The following is a 13,757-nucleotide window of genomic DNA, read 5'->3' as shown; positions in this document are numbered from 1 at the left end:
GCTGGGAGCCTGGTGTTGTGCTGGGAGCCCCACATTGCACCAGGACAAAATCCTATGGCCCCATAAACCCCCAAGGCCCCAAAAGGTCCCTGCGGCCCCATAAAGTTCTGAGACCCCAAAAACCTCTATAAACTCCCCATGGCCCCAAAGTTCCCCGCAGCCCCATAAAGTCCCCGTGGCCCCAAAGGTCCTGCGGCCCCATAAATGCGCCTGCAATGCGGTCAATCCAGTCGGACCCGTCTCCCGGTGGGTGCTGGGATTCCTGGGAATCATTAACCCGGGATAATCGGGATAATCCCAGCGGGAAAAGGTGCCTGACCCCGGCACCCCACCCTGCCCCGGGCACTTACGGGGCAAAGTCCCCGAAGTGACCCCAAAAACGCCACAGTGTCCCCAAGGTGCCAGGCTGGGATCGACCTTGGAGTTCCTGATCCGGGTTCTGGGTCGGGATTTAGGGAAAAGCAAAGCTAAGCCTGGAATTGGGGTGCAGCAGAGATGGCTATAAATGGAATTAAACCCCAAATTTCCTGGATTTAGAGGTTTGATCCTAAAGCCAAACAAATCATGGTATAACCCCTGGAAAATCCAGCTGGGAATGGGGTCAGCTTTGGGAGATCCACACCAATCCCTTGTCCCCACAATGTCCCCAAGAGTGGGGTGCCATAATTCCCTGGATTTAGGGTGCTCTGAAAGGATCCCAGTTCCCCAAATCATGGGACAATCCCTGGAAAATCCAGCTGGGAATGGGGCTGGCTTTTGAGGGATCTCAATCCACAGAGTCCCCCTGTCCCCCCAATGTCCCCAAGAGTAGGGTGCCCCAGTTCCCTGGAATTAGGGGATCCCAATTCCCCTGATCATGGGACAAGCCCTGGGAACCCCAGCTGGGAATGGGGCTGGGTTTTGGGGGATCCCAATCCGGGCCCAGTGGGGTCACCCCCACCCTTCCCCTGTGCCAGGCTGGGATTTGTGGCCTTGGGTTCTCTGGAAAAAAACCAACCCAAACCCCCCAAAATACCCCAAAATAACAATCCAGGAACAAAGGTGTAAATCCGATCTGGGTTTGTTTTGATGTTTGATCTCCAGAGGAATTCCAGTTCCTGAATTCCCAAATTCCCGAATAATTCCCATTCCTCCTCCTCCTCCTCCTCCTCCTCCTCCTCGCTCTGCTCTGCTGCTCCCGCCCCACAAAAGGGCCCCAGGAAGGCTCCGAGGTTTTTCTGGGCTGCTTTTTGGGGTCAGCGGCAGCTCCAGAGGCTTCGGGATGGTTTGGAGTTCTGGTGGGGTGTGAAGGATGGGGTTGGGGATGGTGGAAAAGCAGGAAAAGATCCCAAAAATCATCCCAGCTCCTTCCTAATGGACAAACCCGGCCTTGATGGAGAGATCCTAAAAATCATCCTGGATTTTTTTTCAGTGGGGGAAATCACCTGGGGATCCCCAGTGTGGATTTGGGATTGGATCGGGATTGGGCTGGGATTGGACTGGGATCGGATCAGGATTGGACTGGGATTGGATCAGGATTGGACTGGTTCCACCCCATCCCTCTGTCCATCCGTCCCCCCCGATGTCCCATGGGTGAAATGGAGCATTTTGGGGTCAAATCCCTGATTTTCAGCCACTCTGGGCGTTCAAGCCTTGCTGTCCCCACATTGCCCCTTCCCCCGCCATGTGCCCGGTGTCACCCCAAGGAGCGGTGACGGTGACACCTCCGGACAATCCCCAGGGCTGACCTGACTTCTCCACCTTTCCAGGGGGAAACTGAGGCACCAACCAGGGACTCGCGGTGGCCACGGGCTCAGGGGGGCGTGGCAGGGGGACGTGCCAACGCCAGGTGCCACCTGCCATATCCTGGTGCCACCTGCCGTGTCCCCTGCTGTCCCCAGCCCCGAGGTGGCCCTGCCTGTCACAGGGCCCTGACCCCGCACAAAGCAAATTTGAATCTCAAAAGGAGCCAAGCCCTGACCTCTGACCTCGGGGTCAGCCGGGCCCCCAGACACGGACACGGACACTGGACAGACACTGGACACGGACCCCATAGTTTCCGAGTTTCCCCATAGATTTCCGAATTTCCCCCGGGATTTCCGGGGCTCCCCATGAATTTCCGAGTTTCCCCAGGGATTTCCGGGGCTCCCTAGATGCAGGTCTCGCCTCCTCGCTGCAGCTCCCGCAGTGTCCGGGCCAGGGCTCGCTCCCTGCGGCCGTGCTGGCCCTGCAGCGCCGCCGCCCGCGCCTGCAGCCGCCGCAGCTGCTCCGCCTGCTTGCGCCGCGCCCCACGGTACGCCAGGGCCAGCGAGCTGCGGGCACCGGGGGCATCAGGGGATTGGGGGCACCCAAGGGGAGCAGGGGGTTTGGGGGGTTTGGGGATTTAGGGAGCCGGGGAATGGGAGGAGCTCAGGGGGTTTGGGGCGTCGGGCGATTTTGGGATTTAGGGATTCAGGGAGTTGGGGGGAGCAGGGGGATCCAGGGGAGCCGGAGGTTTTGGGATTTAGGAAGTCAGGGAATCGGGGAAGACGGGGATTTTTGGGATTTGGGGATTTTAGGAGTCAGGGGAGCTGGAAGATCCAGGGGAGCCCGTGATCTGGGGATTTAGGGAGTCAGGGAGTTGGAAGAGCTGGGAGCATGAGGGGGAGCCGTGAATTTTGGGATTTAGGGATTTAGTGAATCGGGGGAGCCAGGGGTTTAGGAAGTCAGGGGGATGAGGGGAGTCAGGGCTTTCAGGGAGTCAGGGAGACTGAGGGAACCGAGGGGACCCAGGACACCCGGAGGACCCAGGGACACCCAAGGGACCCCGGCCCGTGCTGACCTGTGCGCCTGGAGGAGCTCCAGGGTGACGGTGGCACTGTGTCCCTGCTGGGCACGGCTGGCAGCGCTGCCCCGCTCCAGGGCCAGCGCCAGCTCCCGGGCACGGCCACGCAGCTGCTCCGTCCTGGGGACACGGGGCAGTGTCACCAGGGCCACCCCGAGCCCGCCCCACCAGCCCGCCCAGCACCATTCCCAACCCCACACAATTCCAGCCCCACACCATTCCCTGTCCCCACAGAATTCCCAACCCCACACATTTCCCGATCCCACACAGTTCCTGACCCCACACAATTCCCAATCCCCCACAGCTCCCATCCCTCACCTGGCCCGGATCCGGAGCAGTTCCTCCCTCGTTCTCTCGGGGTCCGGGGGGTTTCCCGGGGCCATCGCTGCCCCCCGCCCCTTCCGCGCCTCCTGCAGAGATTTCCGGCTGTCTCCCATCCCTCGGCATCCCCCAAATCCCGGGAACGGCCCCACGGGATCCATCCCTACCTCCTCGGAGCTGCTGCCGGAGCTGCTGCCGGAGCTGCTGCCGGAGGCTCCGTCCCGCCCGTCCCATTCCCGGTGCTGCTCCCGGTGCCGCTCCCGTTCCCGCAGCAGGAGGCGCAGCGCGGCCTCGCGGGGCCCGTGCGCGGCCAGCAGCAGCTCCAGGGCTCGCTTCTCCTTCTGAGCCAGCTGCAGCCGCGTCCGCAGCTCCGCCAGCGCCTCCTGGCACCGCGGGGAAACTGAGGCACGGCCGGGGAGACAGGGGGGCACCGGGGAGGGAAGCCAGGGAGGGATCCATGAAGGGATCCAGGGAAGGATCCCAACCCCACCTTGAGCACCGCCAGCTCCTGCAGCAGCTCCTCCTTCTCCGGCCGCCTCCAGCCGGGCAGCAGCGCCCGCGCTTCCCGCAGCGCCCGCTCCGCCCGGCCCCGGGGGTCGCGCTCCGGGGGAGGCTCCGAGGGCTCGGCGGCGTCCAGCAGGGACCCCTCCACCGCCGCCTGCTCGGCGCGGAGCCGCCGGATGAGCTCCCGCAGCGCTCCTTCCTCCATCCCCCGGGGCCTGCGGGGCGGGCACGGCGGCGGTGGGCGCGGGGCACCCGGGGGGGGCTCAGCGCCGGGACCCCCGCGCCCCCGGTACCTGTGAGCCCCGGGGCTGTCCGCGGGGTGCTCACGGCTGTCTGGCTCCGCTGGCCCCGACGGCTCCGGTGTGGCGAGGCCAGGTCCGGGTGCGCAGTCCAGGCTCTGTTCCGGTGTGGCGGGGCCAGGTCCCGGTTCGTGGCCCGGGCTCGGTTCCGCCGCGGTTCCTGGGCACGTTGCGGGCAGTGCCGCTGCCCAGGGGTGCCCGCAAGGTGGTGTGGGGGGCATTGGGATGCCCCACAAGCTCCCTGCATCCCCCCGAAGTCCTTCCAGTACCTCCCGGTATCCCTCGTGCATCCCCCACTGCCACACGTGGGCCTTACACATCCCATTGGCATCCTCCCTGATTGCTCCCCAGTATCCTCCCAGTATTCCCAGTATCCCCCCAGTATCCTCCCAGATAACTTCCCAGAATCTTCCCAGTATTCTCCCCATCACACCAGCGTCCCCCCTCATAACCTCTCAGTTTCCCCCAGCCCCCTGTGTCCCCCCCGCTGTCACTCACCCCCACGGGTGCCACCCTCCGGTGCCACCTTTGCCCGCAACAGGTCCAGGAGGGCGACGTAGGCGCCCCCACAGCGCTGGCTGGGGGACAAGGGGCTCAGGAGGACTGTCCTCAGCCCTGTCCCCATCCCCGTCCCCAGCCCTGTCCCTGTTCCCATTCCTCATCCTTGTCCTCATCCCCACCCAAGTCCCCATCCTGATTCTGATCCTAGTCCCGATCTTGATCCCTGTTCCCATGCAGTCAATCCCATCAATCCCATCAATCCCATCCCATCCCACCCCTATCCCTATTCAGGTCCCCATCCCGAGGGTCTCAGGGAACTGTCCCCATCCTGTGTCCCCATCCCATGTCCCCCGTCCCACCTGCAGCTCAGTGCCAGCCGCAGCCCGCTGCAGCTCAGTGGAGCTGTCCCCATCCCTGTCCCCTGTCCCGTGTCCCCATCCTGTGTCCCCATCCCGTGTCCCCTGTCCCACCTGCAGCTCAGTGCCAGCCGCAGCCCGCTGCAGCGCGCCTCCAGCCGCCCCAGCTCCATGCTCAGCCGCTCCGCCTCGCCCTTGCACTCGCCCAGCGCCGCCAGCAGCTCCCGGTTCACCTCCTGCAGCCGCGCCAGCATCCTGCGGGCCCGCGGGCACCGGGGCAGTGCCTCAGTGACCCCAGGGGGGGTCGGGGGACTCTGGGCTCGGGATTTGGGGAGGACTCGGGGTTCGGGGGGTACTCACCCCTGTAGCTGCGGCAGCCGCTCCTCCTGCTCCCGGCCCGGCCCCGCCGAGGGCTGGGGGGACAGCGGGGCGTGGGGCTGCAGGGGAGGAGGCAACATGGAGGGGAGCGGCCCGGGGGGGGTCATCCCAGGGGACGGCACCCCGTGGGACCGAGCACCGCCACCACCCCGGGTGACATTGCGCGGAGGGGACGCCAGAGCCCCGTGCCAGGGCAGGACTCCCCCGTGCCCCAGCCTCGCACTCACCCGGTGCCCCGGGGGGCTGCTGGGCCCGGGGGTGTCATCGACCCCGGGAGTGTCACCGACTCTGGGGGCGTCGCCAGTCCCAGAGGCGTCGCCTGTCCCGGGGGTGTCACCGACGCCAGGGGTGTCACTGGTCCCGGGGATGTCACCGACGCCAGGGGTGTCACTGCCAGACCCTCCCGGCTCCTCCAGCCTGGCCAGAGCCTCCCGCAGGTCTCGCACCTGAGCCGGACACGGGGCTCAGCACCGCCACCGCTGCGGTGACACCCCGACGGTGGCACCCGGGGACACCGCGAGGGTGGCACCCGCTGTCCCGCACCCACCTTGCCCTGCAGGCGCTCCCGGTCGCCCCGCAGCGCCCGCAGGGCGGCCGTGGCCTGGCCCAGCTCCTCGTCCCGCTGGCCCAGGGCTGTCCGCAGGCTCGCGTTCCTCGCCGCCGCCGCCGCCACCTCCGCCGGTAGCCCCGGTCCCGCCGCCGCCTCCGGCCAGCAGCGGCGGGCCCAGCCCGGTGTCCGGCTCAGCTCCTGCAGGCTCTGCCCGTGCCAGGCCGGTCAGTCCGTACCCGCCGTGCCGCCGAGGGCACCGCGGGCGTGGCGAGGCTCACCTGGAGTGCCCGGTGCCAGGCCGGGGCAGGCGGCGGCCACGCCGGGGGCTGCCGGCGGCGGCAGAAGGCGGCGCGCTCCAGGGAGCTCACGGCGTGCTGCAGGCGCTCGAAGAGATCCGGGCTGCGCGCTGGGGACAGCGACAGCGACACGGTCGCCGTCAGGGCAGGGACAGAGCGGCGATGGCACCTGTGGTGGCATGGGGGGCGGCGCTCACCGTCCGGGCTGGCAGCGGCGACAGTGGGGACAGTGGCGGTGGCCTCCCAGCCGTCCTCATCCTCCCTGCGGGGCGAGGAAGGGCACGGTGATGTCCCGGTGTCCCCTCGCTCCCGGTGTCCCCTCAGTCCCGGTGTCTCCTTAGTCTCAATGTCTCCTCAGTCCCGGTGTCCCCGCGCTCCCGGTGTCCCCGCGGGTGGCTCTCCAGGTGACGGTACCTGGCGGGGCGCTGCTGTCGCCGCTGCTGTCGCGGGGCCGCCCCTGCCAGCAGCGGGATGTCCTCGATGTCCCCGGCCACGTCCTCCTCATCCTCCTCATCCTCCTCCTCCGCATCCTCCTCCTCTTCCTGGCGCGAGGGCCGGGCCGGGGTGCCCGTGGGGGTGCCCGTGCCCCGTTCAGCGCCGGGGGCAGGGCGGGTGGCACCTACCGGGCTCTCCTGGCACAGGGATGAGCTGCGGCCACCAGCCCGGCCCGCTGGGCCACCGGCCCCGTCCCGGTGCCCGGAGCGGGAATTCCACCGCGGAGCGCGGCACAGGGAGCCCCGGGAGCGGGTGGGGTCAGCCCCGTTTGGGGTCAGCCCCGCGCTGTGCCCAGCACGGACAGTGCCCCTCACCTCCTCCATGCCCGCGGTCCGGGATTGTCCTGCCCGTGGCTCCCAGCACGTCCCAGTTCCACTCTGAGGGTCCCAACACGTCCTGGTTCCACACAGGGGCTCCGGGATGTCCTGGCTCCACACCCAGGCTCCCAGTAAGTCCCAGTTTCCCCGCAGGGTCTCAGCAGGCCCCGCTCTATCCCGGGGTTCCCGTTCTCTCCCAGTCCCCCAAAGTTCCCGTTCTCCCCCGGTTCCCGCTGTCTCCCGGTTCCCTGTTCTATCTCCATTCCCCCCAGGTTCCCGTTCTCTCCCGGTTCCCCTCACATCCCCGTTCTGTCTCAGTTCCATCCCAGTTCCCCCCGTTCTGTCCCAGTCCCCCCGAGCTGCAGTTCTCTCCCGGTTCCCCCTATTCTGTCCCAGTTCCGCCCACGTCCCTGTTCCATCCCGGTTCCCCTCATTCTCTCCCGGTCCCCCCAGGTTCCCCCCGTTCTGTCCCAGTTCTCATTCTGTCCCGGTTCCCCCCCTTCCGTCCCGGTTCCCCTCATTCTCTCCCGGTCCCCCCCGGTTCCTCCCGTTCTCTCCCGGTTCCCATTCTGTCCCAGTTCCCCCCGTTCCGTCCCGGTTCCCCCCGGACCGCTCTCGCCCGGTCCCCTCCCGTCCCGCGGCACCTCCGGTAGCTCGGGCAGCGCCTCCGGCCCCGGCCGTGTTCCTGCCGGGATTTCCTCTTCCTTTAACCGTTCAGCCGCTCCGCCTGGGGGGCACAGCGGGGCCTTTTGGGGTGCTCAGCCCCCCTCCCAACTCCCCCTCAAAAACCTCCCAAAAACCCCAAACCCCCCTCCCAAATCCCCCACCCACCCCGGTGCCAGGCCGGTGCCACCCTCACCCCACAAAGCACCCCCTGCAAAGGGACGGGGACCGCAAAACGCTTTTGGGGGTGCTGGGAGAGATTTGGGGTGCTGTGAGAAGTGGGGGGATGCTGTTTTTGGGGTGCAGGTGGGTATATGGGGTGCGGACAACGATATTTGAGGCACAGGCGGATGTTTGGGGGGTGCACGTGGACATTTGGGGTGCGGGAGGCAGTTTTGAGGGTGCACATGGATATTTAGGGGAAAAAACGAGCATTTGGGGTACAGAGGGTGGTGCACGGGGATATTTGGGGTGCAGGAAGCCGTTCGGGGACGTTCACACGATGTTTGGGGTGGAGCAGGGGGATTTGGAGTGCGGGCTGTGGTTCTGGGGGGTACACGGGGATTTGGGGCGCACGTGGATATTTGGGGTGCAGGTGGATGTTTGGGGGGTGCACATGGATATTTGGGGGGCGGAAGGCAGTTTTGGGGGTGCACATGAATATTTAGGGTAAAACACGAGTACTTGGGGTGCAAAGGACGGTGCACGGGGATATTTGGGGTGCAGGATATTTGGGGTTCGGGGGAGTTCACACGATGTTTGGGGTGGAGCAAAGACGCAGCGCGGTTTTGAGGGGCATTGGTGGGGCGGAGGGGGCGGTGTTCCGGGGCTTTGCCGGAGGTCGAGGGGGACTACAACTCCCAGCAGCCTCCGCGCGGCGCCATTTCCGGCGGAACGGGGTCGTAACAGAGCGGTGAGCTCTGGGGGAGCTCAGGGAGATTTTGGGGGACTCAGGGGGCGAACACGAACGGGAGAAAGGTGGGGAAGGGGGTGCGTGAAGGGGCGGGGCCGTGAGGAGGCGTTCGGAGCCTGGGGGTACTCCCCATGGTGGCGGCGGGGCACCCAAAGGGACTACAACTCCCATCAGCCCTCCCGCGGCGCCATTTCCGCCGGAGCCCGAGCGTCAGCGAGCGGTGAGCGCAGGGGGCTCGGGGGACTTTTGGGGGGTTCAGGGGTGTTTTGGGGAGTTTTGGGGCATCGAGGGCGAACAGGAGCGGGGGGGGGATGGGGAAGGGAGGGAGGGAGGAGATGGGGGCGTGGGGCTGGGGAAATTGGGCAGGGGAGGGGCGTGGGAAGGTGGGGGGCGTGGGAAAGGGGGTCCGAGAGTGGGGCTGAGTGGGGAGGGGGCTGCAAGGGGGAGGGAAGTGAGTGGGGGACCCCCCAAACTCCTCCGAGCCCCTGCCCCTCGTACGCCCCACTCCTTGGAGCCCCTCCCCACGCAGAGATCACCCCAGAGCCCCCCGGGTTTGGGGTCACAGCCACACCGGACACCCCTGATTTTGGGGTTACAGCCACACCGGAATTTCCCCACTTTAGGGGTCCCAGGCACAGAGAACCCCCAGGTTTCGGGTCCCAGCCCCACAGCACCCCCAAAACCGATGATTTTGGGGTGCTAGCTCCAGCACACCCCCCGGTTTTGGGGTGCCAGCCCCCCAGTTTCGGGATGGACACGTCGGAGCCGGGCAGCGCCGCCGAGGATGAGGAGGAGAAGGTTCCAGATGTTCGGCCCCGCACCCGCTCCAACCCCGAGGGCGCCGAGGACCGAGCCCCGAGCGGGCCGGGCAGCGTGGGCAGCCGGGGAGAGGCCCCGGGGAACCGGGGAGAGGCCCCGGGGAACCGCAGCGAGGGCGAGGGGGAGGCGGCCAGCGCCGGGCACAGCCCCCCCGGGCAGCCTGGCACGGCTTGGCACGGCCCGGGCAGTCACGGGCAGCACGGCGAGGTGACCGTCAGAACCCCGCGGGTCAACTGCCCCGAGAAGGTGGTGAGTGACTGGGAGGGACTGGGGGGGATTGGGAGGGACTGGAAAGGGTTGGGAGGGGGAATTGGGGGTGACTGGGATGGACGGGGGGGGATGGAGGGGATTGGGGGGAAATGGGAGGGACTGGGGGGGGGGAATTGGGGTGGACTGGGAGGGGATTGCGAGGGACTGGGATGGACTGGGGACACCCTGAGGGTCCCTGGGGACACTCGGGGGTCTCAGCTGTGCCCCCCCGCCAGATCATCTGCCTGGACCTGGCCGAGGAGATGGCAGTGCCCAAACTGGAGTCCTTCAATGGGTCAGTGCCACGGGCTGCCAGGTGGTGTTTTTGGGGTGCCGGGTGGGTTCCTGGGGTTTGTGGTGTGTTTGGGGTGCCAGGCGAGGGCTTGTGGTGTTTCTGGGATTTGTGTGGTTTTTGGGGTGCCGGGCAGGGCTGCCAGGTGTCTCTGGGATTTGTGTGGTTTTTGGGGTGCCAGGCAGGGCTTGGTGGTGTCTCTGGGGTTTGTGGTGTGTGGGGTTTGTGTGATTTGGGGTTTTTGTGGTTTCTCGGGTGCCCTGAGCCCGTGCCCCGCAGGTGCCGCAGCAACGCCCTGACGGTGGCCCAGAAGATGATCGAGATGTTCGTCAGGACCAAACACAAAATCGACAAAAGCCACGAGTTCGCCCTCGTGGTGGTGAACAATGATGCCACCTGGGTGGGTGACACGGGCACAGCCACAGGGTGGACGGGGGGGCTGGGGTGCCAGGGGGCACCGGGCAGGGACAAGGACAGGGATGGGCACAGGGAGAGGGGGCCTGGGGTGCCAGGAGGGGACGGGCACAGGGTGGGGACAGGGACAGGAATGGGCACAGGGCAAAGGGACAGGGAGGGACACAGGGGCGGGCACAGAGCTGGGGACAGGGGTGGGCACAGAGCTGGGCACAGGGGACAGGGTGGAGACAGGGCCAGTGCCAGCCCGGTGCCCCCGCAGCTCTCGGGGTTCACGTCAGACCCGCGTGAGGTTTGCAGCTGCCTCTACGACCTGGACACCGTCGTGTGCCAGTCCTTCAGTATCCTGCCGTGCCACTGGGGTGTCCTGGGTGCCACCCGGGTGGCATCAGGGGGTCCTGGGTGTCCTGGGTGCCAGGGGGGGTCCCTTCTTTGTCACCGGGGTGCCACTGGGGTCCCTTGTGTGGCATTGGGGTGTCTTGGGTGCCAGGGTGGCCCTGGGGGTGGCCCTGGGGGTGGCACAGGTGTCTCGGTGGCCCTGGGGGTGGCCCTGGGGGTGTCACAGGTGCCAGGACCAGCCTTGACTCCAAGCTCAGATCTGGATGGGCTCTTCAACCTCATGTGAGCACTGCGGGGGGTTCCAGAATGTTCTGGGGGTGCTGGGGGGGTTGGAGGGTGCTGGGGGGGGTGGCACCTGAGCCCTGTCCCTGTGGCTGCCACCCTGACCCAGGGGTGCCGCCTGTCTCTGTCCCCTGTCCCTGTGGCTGCCACCCTGTCCTGTCCCCATGGGTGCCACCCTGACTCTGTGGGTGCCACCCCATCCCTGTCTCTGTCCCCGTGGGTGCCACCCTGTCCTGTCCCCATCCCAGCCAGCAGAAGGTGGAGCTGCCAGTGACCGACAACGTCCAGACCATCCCCCCGCCCTTCGTGGTCAGAACCATCCTGGTGTTCGGGCGCCCGCGCTGCCAGCCCCACTTCTGTGGGGGCGAGCACGTCAAGGTCTGGGACACCCCAAAATCCCCCCTGTGACACCCCAAATCCCCCACTTCTGTGGGGGCGAGCACGTCAAGGTCTGGGACACCCCAAAATCCCCCCTGTGACACCCCAGAGTCCCCCCTGTGACACTGCAAAATCTGCCCATGCCACCCCAAAATCCCCCACTTCTGTGGGGGCGAGCACGTCCAGGTCTGGGACACCCCAAATTCCCCCCTGTGCCAACCCCAAAATTCCCCCATTTCCACTCTCAAAATCCCCCCATGCCACCCCCAAAATCCCCCCTTTTCCACCCCAGATCTCCCCATGCCAGCCCCAAAATCCCCCTGTGCCAGCCGCAAAATTCACCATTTCCACCCCAAATCTCCCCCAAAGCCCCCAAATCTCCCCCCAAAGCCCCCAAATTCCCCCTTTTCCCCCCAGAAGCTGCTGCAGTGCCCCTATTTCTTCTTCGACGTTGTTTACATCCACAACGGGGTGGATGAAAAGGAAGACGAGAGCAGCTGGAAGGTAAAAGGGGACAAATTCCCCCAAATTTCCCCCAATTCCTCTCTTTCCCCCAAATCCTCCCTTTCCCCCTCCCCAAATTCCCGCATTTTTTCCCTCATTTGTCCCTGTTTTTCTGTTTTTATTTTCTTTATCCCACAAATTTTCCCCCCCAAATTCCTCAATTTTTTTGTGGGAATGGGGTGGTTTGGAGGAGAAATGGGAGGGATTTTGGGGGGAAATTGGGGAAAAAAGGGGGGTGGGATTTTGGGAGTGGGGGAGATTGGGGTAACAAAAGGGGGAAATGGGGTGGAAATGGAGGAATTTAGGGGGAATGGGAGGATTTAGAGGAAAATGGGGTGGGAATGGGGGGGATTTAGCAGGCAATGGGAGGATTAGGGGAAAATGGGGTGGGAATGGGATGGGTTTGTGGGGGATTTAGGAGGCCAAAGGACCCTGGGGGATCACCAACAATGGGGTGACAAAACCACAGAATTTTGAGGGGAATTTTTGGACAAATCTAGAAGACAAAAAGAGGAAATTCCTCGGGATTTGAGATCAGGACAAGCCAAATTTAACCCCTTTATGTCCCCGTGTGTCCCCTCGCCAGGACATGTTCGGGTTTTTCGGCAGCCTGGACACCAAAGGCACCAACTACAAGTACGAAGTGGCCCTGGCGGGGCCGGCGCTGGAGCTGCACAACTGCATGGCCAAGCTGCTGGCGCATCCCCTGCAGCGGCCGTGCCAGAGCCACGCGCACTACGGGCTGCTGGACGGGGGGGACAGCCCCGAGGGGGAGGCCGCCAGCTGAGAGAGGGGACAGGCCGCCCCTCAGGGGACAGCCCCGAGAGAGGGGACAGCCCCGCCACTCTCTGAGGGGACAGGCCCGAGGGCGATGCCACTGCCCGAGGGGACAACCCTGTGAAAAACGCCAATCCCTCGTTTTTAAAATATTAAAAGTTGAATAGGAATGAAATGGTTCTAAAGCCATCAGTGTAATTAGAGGAATGCAGATTTGGACCACTGGGATTTAGGACTATAGGAGAGAATAAAAACAAACGGTTACGGACAGTATGGGTCCCTCTGTCGCAGCTCCATGGGGACATCCCGGAGTGACCATTCACCTCTGGCCACCACGGGTAGGGAGGGGACAGGGGATGGGGACAGGGACGGGGGACAGGGACATGCCAACGCTGCCTTGAGCCGCAGCCATTCCACAAATCCTCATTTTTTAACCCATTTCCAATAAGCCCTGGCCAAACCTGTCTCGCTCTCGCTGCAGGGGACACAGAGCTCCGTGCTGGAGACAGATGGGAACCTCAGCGTCCCAGCGGTCACCGAGGCCACCCCAGCTTGTCCCCGCGGCTAGGGCAGAGCCCTGTCCCCTGTCCAGCACAAACAAAAACCTATTCTGGGCCCTGACCTGCCACAAACCTCGGCCCACGCGCGCGCGACAATTACGGTGTCGCCAGCAGTGCCACTGCCACATCCCGGCACGGCCACGGCCGGAGCGGGTCCTTCCGTCCCCGTCTGTTCCCTCCTGTCTCCTCTGTGCCCTCCTGTCCCCTCTGGCCCCCGCCTGTTCCCGCTGTCCCCCGCCATGGACCCCGCGGTGCCCCGGGCCACGCTGAAGGTGCTGGCGCTGTGCGCGGCGCTGCTGCTGCTGGTGGCGGCGGTGACAGTGGCGGTGGCGCTGCTGCTGTGGCGCTCCGAGGCGCTGGGGAAGCTGCGCGGCTGCCGGGAGCGGGCGGCCAACGAGAGCCGGGAGCTCGGGGCGCGCCTGGCCGAGCTGGAGCGGCACCGGGAGCGGCTGCGGAGCGACGGGGACGCGCTGCGCCGGGAGCTGGCGCGGGCACGGGGCGACAGCAGCAGGGACAATGCCAGCCTCGTGTCCTGCCGCCAGCGGGCGGTAGGTGGCAGGGATGGGGACAAGGAGGGGTTTGGTCACTTGAGGGTGGAAAATGGGATGGGGACAACACTCCCTGTCCCTTCAGCAGCGTCCGCTGTCTCCACAGGTGGCCGGAGGAATGGGGACTAGGAGGGGTTTGGTCGCTTTGGAGTGGCAAAGAGGATGGGGACTGCACCCCATGTCCCCACAGCAGTGTCCC

At 65.4% G+C, this 13,757-nt stretch overlaps 2 protein-coding genes across 4 annotated transcripts; one reads left to right on the top strand and one right to left on the bottom strand.

Moving 5' to 3' along the window:
* Positions 1-1,227: 1,227 nt before the first annotated feature.
* On the bottom strand, positions 1,228-7,030 carry USHBP1 (USH1 protein network component harmonin binding protein 1). Its single transcript, XM_058821017.1, has 15 exons — positions 6,818-7,030; positions 6,423-6,640; positions 6,206-6,270; positions 5,949-6,118; positions 5,710-5,865; positions 5,390-5,608; positions 5,145-5,221; positions 4,899-5,039; positions 4,426-4,505; positions 3,922-4,087; positions 3,615-3,843; positions 3,292-3,507; positions 3,122-3,213; positions 2,801-2,923; positions 1,228-2,291 (listed from the first exon to the last, which is right to left on the bottom strand). The coding sequence occupies exons 1-15, from the start codon at positions 6,824-6,826 to the stop codon at positions 2,129-2,131; spliced, it is 2,124 nt and encodes a 707-aa protein (XP_058677000.1). The 5' UTR covers positions 6,827-7,030; the 3' UTR covers positions 1,228-2,128.
* Positions 7,031-8,598: 1,568 nt separating this feature from the next.
* On the top strand, positions 8,599-12,711 carry BABAM1 (BRISC and BRCA1 A complex member 1). Of its 3 annotated transcripts, none has more exons than XM_058821073.1 (9): positions 8,599-8,616; positions 9,100-9,464; positions 9,701-9,759; positions 10,036-10,156; positions 10,433-10,511; positions 10,767-10,791; positions 11,040-11,169; positions 11,590-11,673; positions 12,260-12,711. In XM_058821073.1, the coding sequence occupies exons 2-9, from the start codon at positions 9,147-9,149 to the stop codon at positions 12,458-12,460; spliced, it is 1,017 nt and encodes a 338-aa protein (XP_058677056.1). In that variant the 5' UTR covers positions 8,599-8,616; positions 9,100-9,146; the 3' UTR covers positions 12,461-12,711. The 3 variants fall into 3 exon arrangements, with proteins under 3 accessions (XP_058677056.1, XP_058677054.1, XP_058677055.1); XM_058821071.1 differs by having other exon boundaries at positions 11,587-11,673; XM_058821072.1 differs by having other exon boundaries at positions 8,605-8,616; positions 9,132-9,464; positions 11,587-11,673.
* Positions 12,712-13,757: the final 1,046 nt, after the last annotated feature.

This window comes from Ammospiza caudacuta, chromosome 28, assembly GCF_027887145.1.
Source record: "Ammospiza caudacuta isolate bAmmCau1 chromosome 28, bAmmCau1.pri, whole genome shotgun sequence".
Taxonomy (NCBI): domain Eukaryota; kingdom Metazoa; phylum Chordata; class Aves; order Passeriformes; family Passerellidae; genus Ammospiza; species Ammospiza caudacuta.
The sequence above is the reverse complement of the archived record's forward strand: the minus strand, read 5'-3'. Positions and strand labels throughout refer to the sequence as shown.

Bases quoted from the DNA above. Each gene is read 5' to 3' on its own strand.
- USHBP1 (XM_058821017.1), bottom strand. The intron at 6,119-6,205 runs GTGAGCGCCGCC...CGCTGTCCCCAG, and splicing joins CGCCGCTGCCAGCCCGGACG to CGCGCAGCCCGGATCTCTTC. The intron at 3,508-3,614 runs GTGGGGTTGGGA...CCGCGGTGCCAG, and splicing joins AGGAGCTGGCGGTGCTCAAG to GAGGCGCTGGCGGAGCTGCG.
- BABAM1 (XM_058821071.1), top strand. From the start codon at position 9,147: ATGGACACGTCGGAGCCGGGCAGCGCCGCCGAGGATGAGGAGGAGAAG. The intron at 10,792-11,039 runs GTGAGCACTGCG...TCCCCATCCCAG, and splicing joins GATGGGCTCTTCAACCTCAT to CCAGCAGAAGGTGGAGCTGC. The intron at 11,674-12,259 runs GTAAAAGGGGAC...TCCCCTCGCCAG, and splicing joins AAGACGAGAGCAGCTGGAAG to GACATGTTCGGGTTTTTCGG.